This window comes from Falco peregrinus, chromosome 3 (genome assembly GCF_023634155.1).
Source record: "Falco peregrinus isolate bFalPer1 chromosome 3, bFalPer1.pri, whole genome shotgun sequence".
In the NCBI taxonomy this organism is placed as follows: domain Eukaryota; kingdom Metazoa; phylum Chordata; class Aves; order Falconiformes; family Falconidae; genus Falco; species Falco peregrinus.
Window position 1 is genome coordinate 94,002,298 of NC_073723.1, and position 26,978 is coordinate 94,029,275.

The 26,978-nt window shown below is 38.1% G+C and overlaps 1 protein-coding gene across 5 annotated transcripts in view; it reads right to left on the bottom strand.

Moving 5' to 3' along the window:
- Positions 1-26,978, bottom strand: part of LYRM4 (LYR motif containing 4) — a 91,977-nt gene that overhangs the window by 63,523 nt on the left and 1,476 nt on the right. For 4 of the 5 annotated variants that reach the window (XR_008746684.1, XR_008746683.1, XM_055800785.1 and 1 more), the window contains exons 2-3: positions 14,717-14,821; positions 5,421-5,541 (exon numbers count right to left, since the gene is read on the bottom strand). Coding sequence is in view for 3 of the 5 variants with exons in the window: in XM_055800785.1 (XP_055656760.1) it covers positions 5,421-5,541; positions 14,717-14,821 (226 nt within the window). In the remaining 2 variants the exon portion in view is untranslated. The remainder of the gene's footprint in view (positions 1-5,420; positions 5,542-14,716; positions 14,822-26,978) is intronic. The other variant, XM_055800786.1, reaches the window with a different exon arrangement.

Genomic DNA, 26,978 nt, shown 5'->3' on the forward strand with positions numbered 1-26,978 from the left:
AACCCAAAGTAATCCTTAGTGCGACAAAAAGATGACTGGTAGTTTCCAGCCACAATCTAAAGCTGAGCAGAAAGTACTGTGGAGGAATACATAAGAATGAGATGTCCTATAAATTAAAACATGGATTTCAGTAGAGCACACAGGTCTTAATATAGCTTTTGAATTTCACTTTTATATTTTCAGTTCAATACTTGAGAGACAGCATGACACAAAGAAAACTAGCGAATACTTCAAAACACTAAGTATTCTCCTAATTTCAGAGTGGCTTCTATAAATCTTGAATCTCAGCAACAGCAGTAACATTACAGGGCAAATTCTCTTACCACTAACATATTCCAATAGCAATGGAAACTCACAAATGAAGTCATATTAGCATAGCTGGGGAACAGCTGTTACAATAATCCTCAAAGGACCTCAAGACAGCCTCAAAATTTTTTAAGACTTTCTATTTCAAACTTACTTGTGACAATGCATTTCTCACAATGTCCTTTGCAGGGAAGACACCACAAATTGTACTGTTTACATAGTAAACACACAAAAAATATCTTCACAGCGTTGAGAAAGGAATCAGTTGTTCCTTCCTTTAGCCAGACTATTTTTAAATCGAAACCAATAACAAGCAGAGGACAACTAAGGCAGAGATTAATGTTCCTCCATGCTTTTCAGCTTTATAAAGCTACTTTTATAACATTCAAGCAAATTGTACAGTGACTGACATGAACAAAATGACAGTAATCTGTCACTATTTCACATTTCCCACTAGGCTGATTCAAATAGTTATTTATGAACCTTACACTTCAATGGTCACTTTGATGACTAAACCATAAATTAGAATGTAAAGTGAATATAAATTTGATTTCAGAGTAACAACAAATTGTCAGCAAAGTGGGATATTATTTAATTTCTATCGACACACTATGTAAAAGTCAGCAATACCAAGATGTGCTACATCATAATAAACCCCAAACTTGGCAAAAAAAGAGAAGCATGCTAGATCTTACATTTGCTTCAGTGCTTCTGCATTTAAAAATAAAAGCACTTTATATTTAAAACTAACCAAGCATAATATGAAGTCTTAATAATGTCAGATGACTTCATTACTTAAATGTTCAATTAAACAGGGAGCAAGAATGAATGTTTTTCCACAGAGCAAGATTAAATTTGACAGCAAGTAAATATGAATATAAATTTAGATGCTAAGGTTTTTAATAGCTCTATTGAAAACCTCACTTTTAAGACAGTGTTGCTATTTTTCCAATATTTATTTCTTCCTCTGCAGCTGAAAGACAGATGACAATGAAACATGATAGAAATTCTGCAAAGAACAGTTCTCAAATTTTTTAGAAACACTTTTTTTTTTTTTGGGGGGGGGGGGGGGGGGCGTTGGGGAGGAACGACTCAGAAAAAAACAATCCTTGTTACCCAAACATGAAGTCTTGCAGGGACTCATGTGTCAACACATTCTCTTGATAAACTAATTTTCTTTTACCAGCTTATTTTCTGTTAAAAGTTCCACTGCCTATTATGTTACTATGTGTGTTACTGTCTGTTGCTCCCACAAACATGTAAGATAAACACATACTTCCTTCCAAAACTGAATACAGCATGATTACACTTTGTCTGGAAAATTTCTAGGAGGTGTGACATAGAAGAGACACTTCAACGTAAGTTTCACTGTTTTAGCAGTGTTAGAAAGGGGAGGTTGTGTCAGACTTCAATATTCCTTACTTTTAAAGTATATTTTCCCTAAATTCTTACATGGAATTATACCAAAATATGATTCAAATTAAAACTACTTTAGCTTTAGCAGAATGGTTTCACATGTGGGAGAATCCTTCAAATAACTAAGATTTGAAACAACAAACAAGCAAAACTCTGCAAGTTTAGCAATAACCCAGGTCATTCTGCTTTATTTTGGTATGTCGCAGTGACAAACACACCCTCCAAGTAACAAACGCATAACAGAAAGATAGGTATTTAATGTAGTTTGCTTCACAACAGTTTGATTATAATGTATAAGATATACTAGTTTTCTATGTTTACAAAACTAAAACATATGTGGAGAGTTTCATATTCTGAAAATTCAAGTGATGCTATTCCAGGGAACTGGAACCCTACAAGCCCTTTTTGCCTTTGAACATCTTCCCGGCTGAAAAATTCACACTTACATATAAAATATTTTAAAGCGAGATTTATGTATTACGTGGTAGAGCAAAATGTGGCTCGCAATGATGTCTCTCAATCTTCAGTCAAGAAAGATTTCTTACAAAATTTCTTTGCCATTACTACAAAGTAGCAAAAGGGGTGGGGTGGGGGTGGCACGAAGTAGCAGATTAAAATGATTCTGCTGGTGAAATGAAAAAAAGCAGAATCCATGCTAAGAGAAAATAACAAATCCTGTCTAACCTTTTATCGCTGTCATTTTCTTGAATGAAGAATTAAATGCACAACATTTTTAGCAGTGCAAAATACAGACTGGTATATCAAACAATTACCTATTGCTCATGTGCAGGCTTATTAGAGATAGCTGTGTATGTACAGGCACATGTACATGTATGTTTATGTATGATCAAAATGTTCACTAGCAACCTCCGAACACAAAGTATCCTTAAACTCCTTTACAAAGGACAGTAAGTGGGTATACCAGACAGAGATTAACCAAGCCTGCCTGCTTTTCCTACTTTTTCCAAGGCAGCTGAAAGACCTATCCGATGCTGAGGGACAACCTTTACGCTAAACAAAAATTTCTTAAAAGGTGCAAGACAAGACCCACAAGAGTCCAACCCTGTCAGGAGTCTGTTTTAGAGAAATGGTAGATTTTTTCAGGGTCTACAGTAATACGGTAATCTGGGTGTTCACAGGACTCAGACAGGAGACAGGAGTTCTATTTTAAAGTCTAACCCAGACTTATTACGGCTTAGATGAGTCACCAGAACCACATTTTGTCAAAAGAAAAGCTGGAAAGCTTTTATTTTAACACAACTTACCCACCGCTTGACTTAGAACTTCCTTTTATTATTTAGGCTCACAGAACCAGCAAGAGCCAAATCATAGTCACATCAGGTCAGGGTAACCTGAACATTAAAGTACTACAAATCAGCATCGCAGATACTTTATCTATAAAGCAGGAACAATATCTCCCACCTATGTCAAGTGCTTTGGTACCTTGAAATTGAACTTTTTGCAGAATAAGGAAGTACTTGGTATTATAGAAGACTTGTGCCAAGCAGGTCCTAGTTAAGATATTTCAAAATAAATTTAGTACACTTCAGTCATCCATTTCATGGGAAAACATTTACTGTGGTAGCCTCACTAATGTTTTCCTTATTTATCAAAGCTACAATGTCTACATTCTTACTTGCAAGCATCACAGAGCATTTTCAGGCATGCTGACAGAAATTTATCTTAGCCGCAATCTAGAAGAGATTTTCTGTAGCATTTCACTATGGGACATCCCACAGCCACGAATTGTTACTTCTTTAATGCAGATTTCTGTAAGTGGCAGAATTTGACCCCGTGCATGCTTACCTTTTGCCACCCCTGTAACAGATGAACTTCTCCTGTGTGAACTAACTGTACTTTGGTCCAGGCAGATGCTTAGCAAGTAGGCTTAACCAAAGTTAATCTGTTGTGTGAGGCTGTCAGGGAAGAGCTGAGCACCAAACCCAAAGTTTCACTGGAGAATGGGCCGATAAGTGGCCGAAACTGCATTAACACAGCAGAAAACGTGACTAAAAATCAACCACTTTACACTATAAGTATCTGCAGCCGTTAGTGTCAGTTGAGCTCTCCCTCCATAGCAGCTGGCTGCGGTGCGGTGATCTCCCCTTGAGTAGGGGTTCCTCTCAAGGTTACCCCTCCAGGCTGAAAGATCCCTTACCTGACACCAGACATCAACGGGCTGGTAAGTGACATTTTTTTGCATGTATGTAACATTTGAGATAGTATAACTAAGCTTAAGCAATAATTTCTGTATCCCATCCTAACTTAAAGTGTAGTAAATAGTAGAGTATACCAATCCATCTGTACTTACTAAATACTTTACGTACCTAAATTTACTGATTATAACTCAATAAACTACTAACTCAGATCTGAGTGATCTCTGACTCTTCCTGTAACACCTCCTTCATTGCCTTCTCCAGCCTCTAATATTTCCCCGGAGAATATTGGATATCAAGGCTCTCTAAGATAAAACCTCAAAAAAAAGGGCTGAAAATGCTACACATCACCTACAGGTATGAAAAAAACCCCACCCCAACATTTAAATATAACTGCATTGAATCAATCCAAACTGAATTGCTTCTTTGAGAAACGCTTTCAAAATACAAAAACAGCAGTGTTAGGGTAAAAAAAAAAAAAAAAAAAAAAAAGGCAAAACTATGGTAGCACAAAACACCACCTGTTCCCGGGAGAAGAAATTCCAAAGAAATAATTAAACTTGCACCAAAACATTCATACTCAATTGCCAAATCAAAGGGCTCAGCTTTCTACTGAAGTAAGAATCCAGCTAAATGACCTGCTGGTTGTTAAAAGATTAATGTTAAAACAGACCATGGAGGAACAGGAGCACATATTAATTTGATATTTAATAAAAGTACTACTCAGCTCTGACCGGTGTCAGTAAGTGTGGATTTTGCAAGGAGGGACAGCTTAAGCACTGCAAGTGCTCTTAGAGAGTTCAGCCATAGAAACATGCTTTCTTCAAATTTCCAGCGGTCACTGCAGATAAGACAGTGGGTATGTATGAGAAGTAATGAAGTATTTAAAGTTCAACGAAGTATAATTCATGTCTAAATATGCTGCTAGTGGAAGGAACCAAGATACCACAAATGCTACTTGGACAAGGTCAAGAAAAATATTGCCAGTGGCTCAACTTTTTCCAAAGAAAAAATTGTCACCCTGCTTGGACATATTTAGCCAGCATTTACTTAATTCACTTTAGGATTTTCTTGTTTTGCTATTGTTCTAACACTGTATCTAGAGGTGGGGAAAAACAAACACACAGGGCAAGCCTATTTGGAGTGAATGTCACAGCCACTATTCTAAACCTACGATGGAAGGAGGAAAGCAATCTAATACACATGGGCTAGAGGAAGCAGATTCAAAGGAAAATTAGGGCAGGGCAGAGAAGCAGCGTGAAGAGATGGTAAAATAAACAACTGAAAAGGTAACAGAAGAGCATATAAACGTGTGATAGCAAGGCCTGTTCTTGCTAATGGAACAAACATCCCTAAATGTCCTACAGCAACCATCATGGAGAAACGGATGTTTCCCACCGTCTCAGACTCAGACATGCAAGAACAGTTACTGTTCATCTAGAGATGTTCTGAGCAAGAATTTATTTTTTCCATCTGTACTGGTATAGGACAGTTGACTAAGAAGTGTACAACTCTTAGATAAAATGAGAGAAATAAACATACCTGCCGATGAATAACCTCTAGGTTTGCTTTGGCTTTTTTCACTAATTCTTCTATTTTTTCAGAATCCTTTATATTCTTGTTTTCTTTGAAGGCATCTCTTATCCTTCTGATGGCATACATTCTAAACACAAACAATAAGACAACATGTATTCATAGATGTGCCACAGTTTATGACATTTCAACATTCTTTAAAACATGCTGATTTTTTAAAATAAATATACATACACATACACACACAGATATATGTATTTTGCCAGATTTATACATATATCTTTTTATTTAGGGTCTTGTCTTGCCCCAGCTGAAAGAGTGACCAGATTCTTTAATTAAAAAAAAAAAAAAGTGGTTTTACTGGAAGTTATTGTAGAAAAAATTTGTATATCACATATCAGTCCAGTCCTCATGCTTGTTACTGCCGTAAATATACTGTTGGATGCCTGGCATGGATACTGCAAAACTCAAGAACATAACAAAAAGCCTAAGAAGAAAAAAAATATTCCCCAAATTATTTTGAATCAGTGCAACTGTTGTCACTCTGCATACTCTAAAGGTCACTGAACTAACCACTAAATACATTATGTTATTACTAGTTCTGACTTTGTACTCCCGCAGCCAATAAAGGCAGACTGATGGACCAACCATAACAGAAAGGGCTCCTTCCCTGTCACACCTTTCCTCTCCTGATAAGGAGTATTTCACCCCTCAGTCCACAGTCCAACACCTCCTCATGCATTTCCCCACTAACTAAAACAGCAATAACAGGACACAATCTCTACAAGCAGGAAGAGGTCATGATCTCTGCTACCAGGAAGGATGGTACAATGCTACAGCTACCCCCAAATCTCTCCCCTTTCTTTTCAACTCAGTAAAGGACCTTTACGCAGTCTGTAGTGTACCACTCAGTAAAAACAAAAACAAAAACAAAACAACAATTTCAATACTAAAATGAAATTTTCAGGCTGAGCAGTAGATACTTTCATTACATGCATGCTTGAGAGGGGAAGGAGAAATGGTAATAAAGTGATCCTGCTCAGCTATCTTGATAATGTCCCACTTCTCTATCACCACATCACATCAGTATCATTTTTACTACAGAAACTAAAACCCTGTGTGGCGCTGGAAGGAAAAAAAATAAATAATGCTGCTGCAAAACCCACAAATAGTGTAATATTTCAACAACCATTTTCAATCTTGTATAAAAGTGAAACACGAGACACAAAATTGACTGAAACATGATCATAAAACGCTCCAAAGACAACGTTCAAAAACAAAAATATTGGGGGAGGAGACTGAGGATGGGAGAGGAAGAAGAGGGAAGATGAACAGCCAGAGGCACTCCATACCATTAGATGGTGCTATCCAGCTCCTAATGTAGCCTCCACCAGCCAAGCAGCATATTTTCTCTTTGAGCTCATAAATAATACATTTCAATCACAGGAATCAGTATGGTTATGGAGTGCCACCCTGCTGCCGCACACCAGCAGATGGTGTGTGCTTTTAATTAGGGCCTGTTCACCTATAATGTGACGCTGGGTGCGTGAGTGAGTGAGTGTGTGTTTGTATGTGTGAAGTTAATAGAATGTATTAAATATGGAAGCTCATTCTCATCTGCAGCTGCTGTCCTAGCAAGATTTGAAGAGGAAACTGCTTATTTCTTCTAGAAAAGAAATAGCCCCAAATCATTAAGATGTTGTGTAATTTTGTTGCTTAATAATGGATGGATTTCAAATCATCCCATATCCGTAAGTAGGGTTAAACTGTGAAGAAATGGAGTGTTTTCTGCAAGAGAGAAAGGGTTTCCAAAACAAAGACACTGTGTGTGTGTATATATATATACACATTTTAGCTTAGAAGAAAAAAACAAGAACAACGAACAGCAACTATCCATTACTGGGTACAAGTCTTTCAAAATGCAATACAAATGAGGAAATGCTGGCTACAGAAAAAAGATACATGGGACTAAAACAAATTAACGTCCAGTATAACACCTACAGACTGGTTTTTTGTTTTGTACATATGGTGCATTAATTGTTCCTTTTTCTCTCTTCCTTTCATTACACCCAACAGTTGCTGAGAAAGAAAACGTGCATTTAAAAAACATCACCAGAACAGTTTTCATCTATAGTCATAAAGTTGTGCTGTTTTTTTCTTTTATAATTTATTTAAAACTTTATGATCATTAACACCCCAACGAAGTTATTTTACATAGGCTTTAACACAATCTTAATTCTACAGCTAAATCAATACATCGCCGGTATTCTCTAAACACACTTCAAAAACTAGCCCTACATCGTGGCACTACTCTGTACTAAGATTACACTGACATTAAATATATCACTTAAAAGAAGGATAAGCTGAACTCAAAGCTCAAAGCTAGTACTATAATGACTAAAACATCCTTTCTTCCCCATTGAGAGGTGCCAGGGAAACATTTCGCCAACACCCAAATTCTTTCAAAATTATGTAAAAACTGTTAAGTCAAGATATAAACAAACTGTCAGATTTGGGGGGGTTGTTTGCTTTGGTTTTTTTTAAACAACATCTTTTTATATGCAACAACAGTTGTGAGCAGTGTCAGTCCAAACCTCAATACTCTACACTTCAAGAGTTTCTGAACTGAGTAAGTACTAAAAGCCAGTACTAACATTAGGGCTGTGATACCGTTAGAAGTCTGTGACCAACTGAGCTCTTTTGAAAGTACAGTAACGTGGGTAGCAACATGTAGTAAAGATATACATGCTTTGAAAAGAACTTGTTTGTTCAGACATATATCTGTTGTGGTTGGTTTTTTTTTAAGAGCACTACCCTGATAAGATCTTATCAGAGTAAGATAAGACCTTCTCATTGATGAACAGACTGATCAGCTGATTAGCTACTCTAACGGTGTGTACTTTCACTTCAGTAAGTGTAAACACCAGAACAGTTGATCATATACTATTTGAAGGCACAGGTTGAAGTGCCAGTGGCAGAGAATATATGGCTATCTTCATAAAACTTTACAACATTAACCTGAAAGAAGCACAATCTTAAGACAGAGTGACAGATGAAAAGCATTCCAGCAAGAGAAATGGATGCTGTACATTATGAATGATTTATTTACTCAAGCTGGCATAAAGGAACTGAAGACATAGAGCACTGCAACAAGTTTAAGCCAATGTGAGTGGAAGGGCTGCAGTTTTGTCGCCCTCCCTGGTAGACACAACCCCCCTTCCTCTGCCTCCTTCAGACCAGCACTGCCAGTCTGGTATTTGGTCCTGAAGTGAGCTAGAAGAACTGGGTAACCTGACAGAAAGCCAACCTACTAAAATAATGAACCTTTTTCTCTGTTGTTGTTTTGGTGGTGTTGATTCTTTTGTTTTTGTGTTTTTTTCTGGATTAGCAAGCTCCATCAGCTCTGCATGGAACTGGATGAACATTAGCATTGAAGAGGAGGGAATACAGCAGTACTGATTTAGATGCATACAATTTGCAATGGATCCCACTCTGAGAGGCTGAGACAGTCGCATAAACAAAAGGGACTCTTCAAAAAGAAGGTACCAAGCTCTCCAGAGAAATAGAAAGGGAAAGCAATTCTGCATACAGTACACTCAAACAGTTCCTATAGACCTTTGGGAAAGGTCCTAGGAATGCAACAGTGTTCATTAAGAAGCATCACTGCAAATGAAAACTCTGACTGCATTTCACAATCTACTATTTTTCTCACCATTCTTCAGAAATAGACACTGAAAAATGGCTGAAAGATGCAACAAGGCATTTTCTTTTTTTTTTTTTGTCATCCAAGCACACCGAAATTTTAACAGAGAACATGTTTGATTTTATCTTCCGCAAAGACCTTCAGAGAGCTAGTGACAGCAGAACCCAAGCAAGAGTGTACAGCTGAGTATATTCACTCCGTACTCTTTTACATACAGACAGTCGAAACACTTTTCGTGATCCCTACTTATGTGCATCTGTCACACAATTAACTCCCAATGAAATGAAAAGTATGTACTCAATGGGTATGTGACTCAGTGCATGGCTTCAGACCAAAGCCACTGCAGGTGGATGGCTATGCAAGGTAACAGATGCACATCAGTAGAAAATACAAAGAGTGGTTGGGGGTTAATTCAAGAACAACGCCAGGGCCAAAACATCACAGACTCACAGGGGACGGACACTACCTGCTAATGTTAAGAGGCAACAGTGCCCCCAAACAATAGTAAAAACCAGAGTTAGGTTAGAAAAAAGTCTTTTTCCTAATATTCAGTCATTCACCTCTACCTTCAAAGAGTTCATCATCTTCCTTCCCTGAAGCACAATCGAAAACCTTACATGTGTCCTCATAAAAATGAAGCCTACAAGAAGCGAAGTCTGAAACAATGGCTATTAAGGAAAAATGAAATCGCAACAGTGGTACTTCAGAAAATAATAGCTGCTTGGGGATTTAGATATTTTTATTTCAAAATGTTTACTTATGTCATGACTGACCAGAAAATAAAAAATATATGGTCCTTTTTCAAGTTTTCACTCTCATATCTTTGTGCTCTGCTAAACTAGAGAGTAAGAAAACAAACTGAAACACCAGACAGACATACTTGCTTGTAAGTACACAGTACAATGCCTTCAAAACAAACCCAGCCAAGCAGTATTTTTCTCAGCATCACTTTTCATTTAACACTATCACAACATGCTAAAGGTTTAAGTCATCTTTTCAGGACAGCTTTACAAACTTGTTGATATATTGTCATTGTGATTGTGAACAAATATAATGTATTAATAGATCACATCACATTTATAGGCAACATATGCGAAACATCACAGCTATTACAAATTGCAAGTCATCGAGCACATGCACAAAGATAGAAGAGAAGGACTGTGGTACCCAACCTGTGCAAGCAGAACAGACTACAAGAAGAGGCCAGCAGGTTAGAATATTCAAGACTTTCAAAAAAGGTATAAAGTAACATGCATTTTTCCTTACTAGTTTAAGTTGTATTTAATAAAATCAAGGCAAGTAATCAGCAGCCAACAGCTAGGAAGCCCAGTGTGGTTAATAATTCTGAAATGAAGAATATGATGCTTTTATTTAAGGATACAACGTGCAAAAGTGAGATACTGATTTACAATACAGTATTACTTCAAGTGAGGGATCCTTTTTATAAATGGTCATTGTTTCCTTTCACTAACTGTATTTTCTTACCACTTCTCCATTCCAATTAATGTTTACATCTATTAACTTAACAACAGCATGAATTTTCAGAATTTCCCATTATTACTAGCAAAATGTGCACCAAATAAGATTGCCTAATTGAATTTTCAGAAATACATATAATAAAAAAAAAATGGAAAGTTTTTATATAAAAAAAATTCTGCAGAAAAGTAGTTTTAGCTTACCTTAAACTTCTATTGGCATTAGTGAGGATGTCTCCATGTACAGAATTACTTCAGAGAGAATGATTATTTTTACATATAATGTGTACACATACATATTTCCATATATATGTATGTATTTACATTCTTTTGTCTACAAAGGTCTCATTAAAAGACACCAATAAAGATGAGGCAAAAGCTGCGTGCAAGTACCATTTAATACTAACAAAAGAAACATTTGACAACACATGTGTGTTTGAGACTGAGAAGTAAGTACTCCACAGGGAAGTAGTTATGACTTGTCTAATTAAACACAGGAACAATAGAAGGGTGTAATTAAACACAGGAACAATAGAAGGGTGATGGATGGGATGCAATGTTTTATCAGCAAGGTGTTCCTCAAACTCCATCACTAGACACGTTTTCAGCACTGCCACCACAAGTTACAGCACAACGACACCAGCCTGCTTTCTAAAATCAAAGCAAAGCCTATTCCTGGAACCAGGAATTGCTTGGGGGAGTGGGGGTGGCATTAACCCTGTATGATTTCCTTGAATTTTCTAATCAGAGTCCCTACACAGTCTTCACAAAAAGCCTATAGAACGAAACCTACAAGCCACTACTTGATTTCTCTGCTAATATACAAAATATGAGTTTCAATGGAGTTGCCAAGAAGTACATCCAGAAGAGAACAAAACTGGAGATACTTTGTGATAGGATTACCCCAGAAGAAGAGAGGAGAGGGATAAAAATTGACTAACATTATAAAACACACTGGAGAGCTGGTGACTGTGACCCAGTGGGTATGATACATGGTGTATGATCAGATACAAGGATTTGTAACTTATTTCTAAAGCAAATCTTGCTACTTTGTGTCCCACATCCCAAAACTTGCAGTAAGAGCATCCTTTTCAGTACAAGTTGCCCTAGAGGAGAAAGAGAAAAAGCTTCTAATATGCAAGCCTGTTTCAAGAGAGTTTCCTTTCATTTTTTTTTATATCAATCTAAAAACTGAAAATGCCTCCCCATATTTATATATGTATAGATAGATACATATATATACACACAGACACACTCGTGACTGTTTTTAGGAAAAAAGGACTTTTTTTCTGACTGTATCCTTTCACAAGTTTGTGCCTGCACCCATTTCAAAGACAGCATGGATGACCACCTGATCAACAGGACCACAGCATCATTCACAACTGGAAAGCTGTTCTGGAGGTCTGTAGGCCCACCTCCTGCTGACAGGAGCGTCAACAATGGGATCAGACCAGGCTACTCATGGCTCTGTCCAGTGAGGTCTTGAAAATCAGGACGGTGACTGAACCACCTCTCTGGGAAACATGCTCAGTTGCTTGGCTGTCCTTATTGGAGGGGAAAAAAGCTTTTCCTTAAAGCCAGTTTGAAAACCTCTCTTCCTTTACATCTGCTGTCTCCTGTCCTCCCGTCAAGCACCTCTGGATACTTTGAGGTACTGATTGCTCTTAGGTTCCCTCAGTGTTGTTTCTTCTCCAGGCTAAACCAGCCCATCTCCCTCAGCCTTTTCTCACAGTCCAAGTGCTTCAGCCCCCAGCCACCTTGGTGGCATCTGCTGAAATGGTGGTTATCCATGTCCTTCCTGTAGGGGGGGTGGGGTGGGGGCAAGACTGGATGCAGTACTTCAGGTGCGGTCTAACAAGCACCAAGGGGGATAACTGCTGCCTTCAATGTGGTCCTGAGCAACTGTGATACATCATCACAGGACGCTCCTGGCCTTCCTTGCTGCCAGGGCACACAGCTAGCTGTCTGCTGGGAAACCCAGCCCCTCTTTCGAAGAGATGCTCTCTGACCAGTCAGTCCCTTGTCTGTTCAGTGGCTTCTCCTTCCCAGATGTAGGACATTGCATTTGTCCTTACTGAATTTCATACGGTTGCTGTTGGCTTTTTCCTTCAGGCTTCCAAGCCCTTGAGCACACTGGCTCCCCAGTTTGGTGTCAGCTGCAAGTTTAATTATCTCCTCTGGGTCACTGATAAAGTTGTGAAACAGGATGAGTCCCAGGATCAACCTCTGAAGACCCATTAACCACCATTCTCTAGGCCCCAGCATTCAACTAATCTTAAAGGCACATGGTTGTCCACCCATCCAGACCACCGAGTCCTAACTTGGATACAAGAATATTGTGGGAGTCATCGCTGAAAGCTTCCCTAAATGGGAGTTAAATGACATCTACTGCTCCCCCCTTGTTCACAAGTCCAGGCAATCATGTTGGTCAGGCATGACTTATCCTCAGTTCCCAAACACCTTCTTCTTCATAGTCCCAGAATACTATCAGCGCTATTCAGTAGTATCAGTAGTTAACTATGATTATTTTTGCATTTGTTTGAAACATGTATTTTTGGTCCTGTACTTCTAAAAATAAAAATAGTTATTGGCTCAATTCTAAGCGTAAAGATTCTGTGCAAAAGGGAGTGCTTTTCAGAAGGACAGGGTTAAAAGGAAAAAGGAAAGATGTCCAAATGAAAGTATTCTTTTAATCTTAATTGGAGTTGCAACTGCAACGTTATATTGCAGAAGAGGTTAAAAAAAAAGAGGGTTACCAGTGAAGGACCCAATCAAACAAGCTGTTCAGTTAATGAGGCACCAGTCAAGTGTGTGCTGCAGGAACTACAACCAGAATTTGCCACAGAAGGAAAGTGTCCTGATGGCCTGAGATGACTAATAGCTCTCTGTTTTAGCTAACAGCCAACAGCTGTAATAGGTAAGTTTTCACTGCCAAGACCCTTGCCAACTGCTTGCCAGGACACTCGGCTAGCTCTGCAGCCCAATTACCAGGTGGGGAATGCCTTGAAACACAAGTTCTATCCTGACAAGGCCAATTTCTTCCTTTCGAAGCAGATATATACCGCTCCATTTGCTGTGCTGCTATTTCTGAACAGTTCTTTAAACAGGCCTGGCCTGCTGTGAATAGCCATTACAAATTCCATTATACACTTTTCTGGAAAGATTAGAGCTTTAGTCCAGTGCTGCGGTCAACATTTCTCTCTTCAGCATGGCTAGGAGTTACCTTCCATTCTAAGAAAAGGCATAGTCTAGCTTGTGCCTTGGGTACCCTGAAGAGGGCTAATGGTATTGCGCCTCTTGGTAACTGTAACTGTTCCTTTAGAAACCCACTGGGTGCTCCGCAGCTTTGCTGGATGCAAGTATTTCCCACTTAATTAAGCAACAAGGCATAAAGCCTTGGGATATTCTAACTTCTTGGACTGCAGTGTGCTTGGTCTGGATGACGATGAGTCTTTGATAGGGTATTTCTGAAGCACAGCATTATTTCTGAAATGAAAGATTTCTATCTAGTAAATATCTAGTTACAGCACTCATTCTTTTAATATGGAAATGATAAAAATGCCAATTCCTTAGAGGATAAAAGAGATCAAGTATCAGAAATGTGCTGACAGCATACAGTTTTAAGATAAGAACTGAGATATTCTGACTTACAAAAGACTTTAAGAAACAGTTCTCTGCAGGTTATCTGAGGTGAAGCTTTGTTGGTCATTTTGACAGGCTAGTAATTTTGAGCGTACAGAACAAACTTCTAACCAAGTTTCCCTTTGCAAGAGTGATCCTTGTCTTTATTACTAGAATCCAATTTATTTTGCTTCTTGATTTTTGCTCTAGTAAACCTGCACTTTTTGAAAAAGAATTTAAGCATCACAGGTCCAAAATGAATCTAGTAAAAGAAATTACATTGAAATCAGATAGGATCTAGTCATCTCATGACAAAGAAAACAATAAATCATAAATATAATTTACTAAACAATCCATATGAAGCAACAGACCACCTGTTCTGCCTGCTTATAGACAACACAATAGAAGTTACAGGATTTGGAATACTGGAGTTATTCTCCAAACTTTATCCTCTCATCCATTTCTATCAGCTTTACAGCTTATCCAAAAATCTTTGTTTCTTATACCTCAGTCGGTAGTGACAAACATCCCCTGCTGGACCTCCCATCACCATATGGCTCAATGACCTTCCCTCATTTATAGCAAAGCACCGCATGTTCAGTTCAGCAAATCTGTAACATCAATTTTGACAACAATGATAGATATTTGAAATTACAATGTAATACTTAGCAGCATAGAAAATTCTAATTTATGCAAAGCTTATTAGTCAAACCTAGAGCCCCCAAAAATTAATTTGGAATGCATAACAAAATCACCATCCCACTTTGTGTGTACAACAGAGTACTGAATATTATTTTTAGACATTTGGGACTGTAAATATAGTGCCTTTGGACAATACACAAATTTCAGGAAGCTCAGATACAGACAGACTACTGTGATTATGTTACCAGAGGGTCAGAAAAAAAATAAATGCAGGTTGTTTTGTACACCCGTGAATGCTACCTAAGGCATGGAAAGTCAAGTGAACTAGATCCATATTTTTTTCTATTTAATTAGTTATAGGATATGGAAGTCTTCACAAGCTCTACAGATGATAACACTAGCGCAAAAGAAAGGGGAGCTGAAAACCCCAGCCTCAGCCAACAGTGGAACAGTAACCCAGAAACACAATGGGTATAAACACGGGGTGTCACATCATCCCCACGAGAAATCAGATGCAGCTTCTTATACGATAGAAGAGCAGAAGGAACTAGGTGAACAGAGCCAAGGTTTGAATGGAAAAAAATACTCTGCTTGGCAAAGCTGAATGACTGACCATGTCAGAGAAGCAGATTTGAAGTTTTCAGGCAGGCACAGCTGATCTGCATCCACATAAATTACACAGCACTGCTATGCATCAAGCATGATGTGCCAGAACTACGCACCATGGCTTTCTGCACTGTATGGCTCTCCACTCCTTGCACCTCCCAGGTGCTATCAGCACCAACAAGCATTGAAAAAAGCCTGATCTGGAACAATAAGCTCACAGCTCTTATCTTTGGAGCATGACGATTAGCTAAAGACATAGCAGAGACATCCATTAGCTCAAGTACAGTAAATTCAACTTCTCAGCACCTATATCACCTACATATCTTTCTGGAGTCCAGAAGTAACATGAATTAAAGTAATACTAAATCCTAAGTGAAGTAATACAACATACCTGAAAGCTACTCCACATAAAAGAAAAGAAAAAAGGTTACACTAGTTTTCCTACTATTTTCATTACAGTTACTCTGAAAAACAATGTAGGATGGATGATCTATCTGCCACTTAGGAAGCTAAGAGTGTTTACCAGTCAAAATGTTTCTTTTGGGCTGTGTATGGCCTCCACCTCTAAAACTGTGGCGCACACACTCTAACCTTCCAGACTGCAGATCCCAGCACACAATGCAATATTTTCACCTAACCAGACAACATGTATTTTTATATTTAATACCAGACAGAAAAAATAAGATAAATTTAAAAACTTAAGCTATGCTAGTCCAGTGAACAGAAGTCATTCAATAAACCTGCCAACAGATCTTTTGTGCCCTGAAGCAGTTTAATCTAACCACTGTTAACAGAAATAGAGATCAGAAATATTCAGGAAGATGAAGAGGGAGATCAATTTTCTTTCTCCAAGAAGAGAAATATTGACAACATATTGTCTTTTAATCTAGTCAAGCCTAAGTAAGATAAGTTCAGATGTTAAAATTTCAAGGTGAAGATAAAGCTACGGTCAGTAATTTTGAAAGAGTTTTCCAGTCAATCTCTTGATGCTCTCTCGGAGGCTTACACGATGAAGGAAAAAAAATATCATCTTACTCTATTTCTGTAATATCTATCTATCTATTCTGTTGAACAAGAGTAAGTTTAGACTGGTACATTTATATATCACAAAAGCTTCTGCATTTCAAGCCAAAAATGTGTTACAAAACCCCACAGATAGTCCTTAATAGCTAATTAAGTCACATGCAAATATTCACTTACATGAGTGATGGCAGCACTTTTTGTTCTTTATCTGTGAGTAAGAAAAAACCATACAGCAAACACTAACTCCTTTCCCTTCTACAAGCACGTGGCTGTAAGAAGTTCTTCTCAGATAACAATTACTCTAAATGTGGAATTAACATCTGGCTTAAAACTCAATAACTCAGGTGAGCACTGGCTAAGGAGAGGGAAAGAGGTATAAAAAGTGGCCTATTTATCATAACAATGTTTTCAGTGTAACATTTTATGACCAGGGCAGATTACCTTCCCTTTGACACACAATGTGACCTTCCATTCCCCAGGGTAGCAGAAAAGGTTTCCAATCTCGGAATAAATTACCCACAGAAGTTGCAGAAGCACCAGGTCCCTAGCTAATGGTAGCAGTAACTCCCACTGATAGAGAATTTCTCCTTCAAGGAGTCCATCACAGTGCTGGGAAATAAAGCCACACAAGCAAGCCTCAAAATACATATAAGTTAGTAAGTACTGCCACTAGTTCACAGAACAATGAGTTCTGTACAAGTATGTAAGTACAGTATACTTATTTGTCCATCACTGTATTACTGTAGCTGGTAGGACTTTTTTCAACCTGTTGCTTTTGGACGTGAAGATGCCACCACCAGTTTAATAAATATTCATCTTCAGATTCAAAACCTGCAAATAAAAGACAGCAATTTTTGGCATAAATTAACAAATTTAGTAAGAATTGTGCTTAATAGCTCTGGACTTCAGGAAACGTATTTAGAGATCTACATGAAACAGATTTCTTATTATTGTTTTGTAAACAAACCACTTGAACATTTATTTTCACATTGTAAATTAGTCAGGTCAGGGAAAAAGCATTATGAGACATCTAATTTACTTTGGACAGTGATAAAACTACTTCAATCAATGAATCAATGTTCCTCCCTTCAAAACTAGTTTACATATAAAGCCATTAATTTGAAAACCTATTTGCTGATTTATTGGACTAGAAAAATGCTGTGATATTTTACATGAGTCAAAGATGTTCTCTGGAAATTAGTAGCAGATTAGTTTCAAGGCAACACAACATGCTTCTGTTTGATGCCCAGAACATAATTCAAACGATAAACTTGCAGGACATAGTGTGGCTTGTACTATGTGTTAAGCACTTCAATTGAGTTATATTGATGTTAAAACACCTTCCTGAGAAGGAAGCAGTCTGACAGTTTTTTAAATAAATAAAAAGCTTGGTTACAAGAGGAGGCAGATTTTGGTGAATAATGAATTATTGTTTCACAAAGAATTCCATTAGTGATTCAATCCAAAACCTGATGAAATGTAATGGTTTGTACCTCAGCCCCTTCCCCACTCAGCTCCCCTGTTCTTCACTATTATTAACAATGCAAATAAACGATGGCTTCTGAAAACTTCCTCCACCCCTCCCCTCTACATTTAACTTTTAAACTGCTTTTCTAATATAGTCTGCAGAAAATTTTTTAACATTCACTGAACATGTAACTACCAACAGTGGCTATCCCCAAGCTAAACCAATTTTCTCCAACACCAAGGCTCTGAGGAAACCTGTGTCCACATTTCTCCTACTTATGCAAATGAGGAACAGATTTTTACATCTGCCCGTGACTACAACTGAGCTTTGTGATAACCTATATGTTTGTTGGAGAAACAAACAACATCAGTAAATAAATACTGCCAAGCAAAAATATCCTGCAAACAAATACTAGTTGGCAGAAATTATATGCTGTGCAAGCGAAAGATGCAGACAACTCTGTAAAGACTGACCTCACAGGGTACAGTAAATGATGCTCATAGGCACTTAAAGTCACAGAACTAAGTTCAATTATGTAAGCCTCAATACCATCATGGATTAGTGATTATTGCCAATATATTATAACTGATTATAGTTTCAGGGAAAGATTTTAATTTTCTTTTAAACACATACTTTCTCTAGCAGCTAAAATAAGACAATCTTTCTTCTATACAGACTAATGATTTAGAAACAGGTCTTTAATGGTTCCAGACTAGGATATGCCAGACAAGCAGATTCAGAAGGACTGTCGAGACCTGGTAATGAAGTTTGCGGAGAATCTGACTGCTACCATATTATAATCCTACACGACATTTTGAATATCATGCTGATTTGATGTAAAATGTTCTTGGAGCTTGGTTTAAACAGGGATTTTTGAAAAAGGATTACTGGGTTGCAGCAGAAGTGAATTCCTGACCTCTTGATACCAATACATTCATGCACACATACCCACACATAGGATTTACTTTGTGCACAGGCTTCTTTTCTTTAGATTACTTAACTGTGATTTATTGTGATTCATTTTATAAGTTAAATATATGTATATATTTTCCCCAAGACTTTATAACAAACACCACACTGAAGAAAAGTCTAGTCTAAGTATTATGAGTTTCTGAATACCAGAGAAGCCTGGCATGTAGCCGTTCACAGCACAGGACCTTCAAATTTTCTTGAAGAATAATTCAAAGATTCTATTTTATACGCATTCTGCTAAAGGAAGACAGCATCTGAACACAACTGAATTCTTTCACTATTATCACATTAAATGTTCAGTTGTGTGTTACATCCTGAGAAAAAGGCTAGAATTTTATACAGCGATCAGGTGAAAAGGAATAGAATTGAATAAAAAGGAGAAAAAAAAGGTAAGGGAAGAGGGACATTTTCCATAATGCCACCCTAGCCAGAATATTGTCTATATGATTTGTGTAATCTTCATTCTGAAGAAAGAATATCAAGAAGAATCCCCCAAAATATTCCTCACCGAGGACATCCTCTGTACCGAGTTCTGTGCAAAACAGTCATGGAACAGCTGGCTCAAGTATTCACACGTGCAAGCAAGCTACCAAGAGTTTTCTTTCATGCCCATTTTTCTTAGAAAAGCAGACAACCACATGCAATCTAGGACTGTACTTTCTTGGTCAGAAAACCATGGGAAGGGCTTTATCAAAGAGGTAGTTCAGACAGCACCCTTGCTATCTGTTGCTGCAGCAAGCGGTTCTAAATATTGCCTGATTGCCTGCAGGTTGGTTTTGGTGTTTTGGTTGGATTTTTGGGGTTTTTTTGTTTGGGTTTTTTTTTTTTTTTTCCAAAATTACTTTGACTTTTTTGAAATGCAGAACGTTGATCTTCTAAAGAACACTTGAAATAACAGTCTGTGTCTATTGCGTCTTGAGTAAGTCTTGATGTTATAAGGTCATCATGCAACATACAGAAGGATACAGTGAGGAACTATATGTTAAAGCCACATTTAAGAGTAAGGAAAGAAGGTGAGGTAGGACAGCATTTCAATACTTAACAACTATTACCACATTACAAAGCACTTACCAGAAATCCTATGCATATGCCTATTGGCATGAATCACTGCCAGAGGCAGTAATTGCTCTATTACTCTCATTAATTCTCACACAAATTCTACTGGTAATTAAATCTTACATAAAAAGAAAAACAACCCTGTTCTACTGTGCTATACAAAGAACACAAATAATGTCTTGGACAACAACCACATCAGATACACTCAATTTGGGTGCCTTTACTAAAATAATAAAAAAGTCCATTAATCTGTCTTTTGAGAAAACCTCCACTCATTCATCTTCCAACTATAAAATTTCAGTTTTTCCAGAACTCTGTGTGCTATGTATGTCCTCCAACTCTATCTCCAAGTTATTTCTATTCAAAACTCTCCTCTGTCAAAAAAAAAAAGGAAGTAAAGAAAATCACATCAAACCAATGTGTAGATATGCTTTTATTGTTTACAAAGAGCATAATTTCATCAGGATAAAGTGAATGTATTTGGAAGATGACAGCCACTGTTGTATATTGGAACCTAGGAAAACAACTCCTAATGGAAATGATCAACAGGACCACCAAAAAATCAAAACATCTGGCAAAATTGTTTCCATTTGGTTTAAAATTTCTTTTCAGAGAAGTATGTTCTGATGGTATCTAATCATCATGTTTTGACATTTTTGGAACAGAATGCTTTAGCTGTCTTTCCAAAATATTTTATATATAGAATACTGAAGTCAAATGGAAATACTTCAGTACTGTCAGATCCAAAGTCTAACAGTCCAAAATCATATTCTTATGGCTTTAGATTTTCTGCAAAAGTGCATGCATTTTGATGTTTTACTACAATTCAGAGTATAATCATCTCAGTCCTTTACATTCTCAGTTCCCACCCTAATCATCAGATTGAGCACCATCCAGAGCTCTTAAAATATCGACATCTTTATTCAACCATACATGACTCCGATAGAATAAGGCAATATATAAAAAAGATCCTAAAATAACATAATAGGAAAATATCTGCATGGTATATGGTCACTGACAGCATGGCCAAAATTAAAACTCCCCCAAGAAAGAGATACTAATAAGGCCAACCACAAACGTGTATGAATGTTTACCAAACTGATCTGCACATGTGCAGTGTCCATTTGCCCAAGATTTTGGGTTATGCAGCTGCCAGGCCAAACCGAGTGTCTGCAGCACCACAGGATGGAACCTACCCTGCACCTCAGGGCTCAGGAATATCACAGCTGCTTGCAGCCCTGACTTTTTTGTACTTTACAACTAGATTACAGAGATAGCCACGTACTCATCATGTGGGAAATTAACTCAAAAAACCCTCCTAACTTTATTATCACTCAGAACAGCCAGCAATTATGGAGAGAGAAGGAAAAATAAGTTACTCGCTTTCTTTGCACAGCCAAGGAAAAAACAGATGCTGTAAATCTGCAGTTCAGTCACCTTACTCCTGCAGAGAAGTCAGACAGCTCTGGTGGACTGAATTGACCATTTTATTTTTTCCTGCATTTCTTAAGTCAGCTACAAACTGCCACTTTGGACAGAACACAGTACTTTCTATAACATGGCATGTCTCTGTTTTCTCATTATCGTTTTGGATTTAAAACAAAATAATAAATCACCATTTAGTCTTTTTTTCCTCCCCAACATGCAGAAACATAGCACCAAGAACTGACAACCTGCTGGCAGACCTTGTCAATCACAAACTCCATCAGGAGAACCAGAGAGAAAAAGGCTTATTCAGCTTGGATAACTGTCACATGTAAAATTTTAATGTGGTTACTAAATTACCTGAGACATAAAAGTGCAAAAAGAACCAGTGATCAGATTCTATATACCAGAGACTAAAAGCAAAGTATGATTTTTTGATTCAAGTGACCAAATAAGGTATGTTGGAAGGAAGAGAAAGAAACCCTTTTTGAAAAAGCGTGTTTCTTTAAAATTTTACTTGGCGTGAATTATGTTGTTGAAAGAGTTGCTAGCAGAATCTTAAAAGCGTTATGCCTCCTTGAAGAACAGGACATTATGCAACTAGAGGTCAACTCAACCTATCCTTGCGCAGAAATCCAGGTGCTCTCGTGAACATTCCGAACTGGCACCTGTTTTCTCACTACTCCCATAGCCTGCTCCTTCCCTGGCTCCCTGAGGAACCACTGAGACGGGTGCCACGCAGAAGCAGGCAGCCTGAATTGCTATGGCAGTAATAGCTTACTCCTGGACATCCTCTTTCCTGCTGTCACAGCAGTAGAAGTCACCTTCTAAACAGCTTCCCTTCTTTGCCCAGGCTCACCTGGCATGGCCCGAAGAAGCCTCTGCCGAAATCCAAGAGCATAAACCCCTCAAGCCCATAGCCCATGAGCAGCACATCCTTGCAGCCTGCCAAGTCGACCTAGTTGATTAGCTCTTACCAGCGCTCTTTCCCAGAGGAGTGGACTATAGGCTAGACTGACATGCAAAGCAACATCAGAAAAGTTAGTTTATTAAATGGACAACACAAAATTTCATCCAAGGACAACGATTTTACCCCATATAACCACACATACAAGTTTCTACAATAGGTACAGTGCAAGAGGACCAATAAAGGTCCTATATACTGAATCAATTTGCAACATGTAAGAAAGCTTCCAGGTTTTATATGTAGGAATGGAATAAAGAAACAACTACAATAATGTGATTGTGCATTCACGCTCCACCAAAAGTCCACTTCATTCCAAATGACACCAGGTATTAGGGGGCTAGATGCAGCGTCTGTGCCCAGCTGCCAGGGAAGAAGAAAAAAGGTTGCATTAATTCTCAAACAACTAATAACAACTCTGACACTACAGATGGCAATAAAATGAGCTTGTTAGAAAAACATAAACACCTGGAAGATAAATAAAAACAAAGGTAGCAGAAAGCTGTGGTAGGATTTAATACAGACATGAAATGACTTTTTATGTTGCTTCTTAAAAAATAAAGAATTGGAATTCCATCCGGGAAATGAGAGGATGTACACATTTAAATTTTTGTTTTTAATACTTCCTGTTAAATTCATGTTCAAACAGTATCCTGTAACAGTTTCAGATCTTTTTCCAGAGCATCTAAGAATCTTGCCATTAAGCATGCAGAAAAATTAAAATAACAAAGCACATGCCAATATACTGCTATGTCCTCACCTTATTCTAAAATGTTGATCAGCACACTGACTATTTGAGCAAGATGTTAATTTGGATAGCAGTTAGCAAGAAGTCTCAAAATGGAAAAGACTGACATTGTGGAACAGCAACAGAAACAATGAGAAATGTTGCACTGATAAACCAGACCCCTTGTCCAAACATGGCTCGGTTTATTTTTGTGTTTAATCAGGAGTCATGATTGATCTTTGCATAACAGCAGCTGGCATCTGACATTGTGCCTTCTTCCATTTTCCTGTTTGCAAAAAGCAGAGTATGTTTTGCATACTCAGCAATGACCATCAGCTGAAGTATTTTCAAGTATTTTCTTAAACACAGGTCAGCGCTTTTTTAAATGTGTATCAGTAAGAGTTACCACCTCTACACACACAGAATACATGGCAATCTGTGCCAAATTTAATGACACGGACTATGAACAACGCCTTTTTTTTTTCCCCCCTTTTTTTCTTTTTTCAGACCCATCTGGACTTATGGGAATAGTCACTCATTGCCATGAAGAAAAAATAAGCAAGCATTTTATTTTAGTGATTATAATTATCCTTTGCTCTGATCTCATGCATGCACAAGACCTCAAACTGTAGTAATGTTAAGCTCTAATGTTAAAACTTCGTTTCACCAAACTTTTACATTAAATTCAGATACTAAGCTTAGTGCAAAAACACAGGAATCACAAACCTTTTTTTTCAGAGCATCATCTTCAATGCCAAAAGATTAAACACACCTTAAGAACATACTCTGCCCTGTACAGTGGAATCCCTGAATTTTTACTTCCTAAGCTTTCATTTAAAACAAAAAAAGCTCACATTTATTGTAAGAACATCAAGATTTGTTAAATGAAATTTTTCTACATGTTGATAAAACCTTTCAGAGAAAGACTAAATCAAAATGTGTAGAAAGTTTAACAAAGTGCAAGGGCCTGCACCTGTGAGAACATTAAACTAGAGTCCAGCGCAGGCTAGCGCATGTGTGGCTGGGGAGCAACCTTCCCAAAAGAGATGAGGTCCTGGTGGACAAGCTAAACACAAGACTCGGGAGGTCTCATCACAGCTTTCCAGTACTTAAAGGGCAGCTATAAAGAGGACAGAGGCTCTCTCTTCACAAGGAGCCACATGGAAAGAACAAGGGACAATGGCTACAAGTTGCATTGGAAGATGTTTCGTCTGGACACAAGAAAGAAGTTTTTTTACAGTGAGAACAACCTGTCACTGGAATAACCTTCCTAGGGGCGTGATGGAGGCCCAGTCATTGGAGGTTTTCAAGACATGACTGGACAGGGTGCTACATAATGTCACCTAGGCTCCCCTTCCCATGAAAGGCTGGACCAGATGATCTTTGGAAGTCCCTTCCAACCTGGGCTGTTCTACGACTCCATAAAATCAGATCAACAGTTAAGTTGTTTAAAGCAGCTGGCACTGAAAAAACAGCTTAACTTTGCTCGGTTTTGTTCTTAGGTTAGCAGAGATTTGCAAAAATCAGATTTACTAGTTCTAAAACCTTGAAGAAATGACTCAGATGAAACTGCATGCATTCAATTAAATTGTTTCCAATGCAAAGCCTGTTTTGACAAATTTTCTTCCCTGATCCTTCTATATGCTGGGTAGTTTCATTAATTAAATCAAATAATATTGCACATTCTAATAGAAAAAACAAATTCCATTAAAATGTGATTTACACAGACAAGAAAAAATGTATCTATAGATCAAACCACAACATCTACCAGTTAACAGAGAACATAATGGATAACTGAAGTAAGTATATAATAAATCAAGAAATACCTTAAACCAGCAAAGAAACTATTTGCAGAAAAATTCCAAGAGAGAGACTTAAAGCTTCTGACATTGCTCCTAACAACTAGAAATCAAAAACTTAGAAAGGAGACCAGCCATAAGCACGTCATATTATGTTTCCCAGAACTTATTAGCCACTGTTACAATCTTTACAGGCCAAGAAAGGCCAGGGACCTGAAAATCAATATTGGTTAGCTAGAATCTCTGGAGCTTATCAAAGCCAACCTCCCACTTGAAGCAGGCCGACCTGCAACACGGGTAGGTCAGCCATGGTGCTGTTTGGTTAAACTTGTCAGGAAAACCTTCAAAAACAGAGATGTCATAATCCCTCAGGGTGACCCGCTCTAGTCCTGTGCTAGCCGTCCAGAGAAAACCCTCTTCACCATATTTCCATGTGTTTTGACCACTGAGCTTCAGTCACATTAAACAAACTTTAAAGTTCCTATTATCCTTATTTGCTACTAGATGTGTTTATAACAGCTTTCACAAGTTTATAAATTCTTTTGTTTTCTGCACCAAAAAAGAGACCCAACATGAACCCACTATTTAAATTACAAATGAAATTCTGTTTAGAAATTATCCCTTACATCAATTTAGTTGGGACTGTACTCCAGACATGTTACAAACTGTCAGAGGATGTACTTTTTGGCAACCAAGCAGAAGAAAACAGTATGCTCATTAAGAACCCCTTTTTCGACTCAAAACCTAACATCTTTGCTCTTCACGTATTGATTTTCCTCCAGTACGAAGCACTCTTCCTTCCTCAGGCTGTCTGCATGGGTAACAGGGCAAAAGGGCAGACATGAAATTACTTACAGTCTACTAAATTCTCTCTCCCTGCTGTTAAAACCTGGCCTATACATCTGGGCCTCCAAACACTCCATAACATTTATTGCAGGACCCTGGAGACGCTCCTGTGTCTTGTTATTCTGAAGGCTGTCAGCGATGACCCCAGTTACTTTAAGACACAAATGTTATTCTTCACAGTTATGGCACTAAAAGTCCTTTTGCACGATGTAAGAAAATTTGGTACTACCAGGTGACATATATAATACATTTACTAGTTAAGTCACAAAACAAAAATATTGAATTTTCCATCACAGTCTATATGCACACATTTGAGAAAAAGCACAGCAGCAAATAAGGAGACAATAACCAGCTGATCATATTCCAGGTGTACACTTACAAATACATACTGTTTGCAATAATAAATGTCTGAAATTCTCTAACCGAAATAACGAATCAATAAGATTAACCTTTAACAGTTTCTACTTGCCTACAAGCTGGTTCTTTACAAAGTCACTCGGTTTACTCCGGGGTAGTACCATATCACATTACAGCAGCCCCAAGGACATAGCAGGACTGCTTATCGTGGCACCAAAGAAGCTAGCAGCGTCTCCATTTTAACTACTGGTGTGGCATAAACACCAAGGCAGAATTGTTGTGATCCCAACAGACCCCTAGATATAATAGCTGCTGATTGTTTCCTGCTAGAAACTGCTATTGCTTTTAGTGCTCACAAATGCGTATACACCACAAGATTTTATACAGTTGCTGATTTTATCTAAGGATAGGCCCATCAAAAACTGAGATGTTTCCTTTAAGGAAAAGGAAAACTTGCACCGTGATAGGTGTCCAAAAAAATCAGATAGCCTAGGTAAACATATACCTTACCGAGTTCCATCCTTCCAAACTTGCTAGTGCAAAAACCAGTAAAAGAAACAGAATGAAAAGCTTTATGCTGCATTAAGCAGAGAACTCATCAGTGCACCATTGCCCGATAGTTAGCCTTGATTTGAGCTGCATGCCAAAATTTCCATACAACCAAGACACCTGCAGGTACATACTTCATTTCTGAGGGACCTGGGGAGGTGGGCTGGGTCCCAGATATGGTTTACAGAGAAGCAATGAAAGCGATTTCCCAAGTTCCCCGTGCTCCATCAGCAAGGGGCTGGGCAAAGCGGTCCACATGTGGTCTGTGAGGCTGCTGTCACCAATTACTGGTGCAACCAATGTGAGGTGGTGCTGGCTTGCCTCCTCACACCGT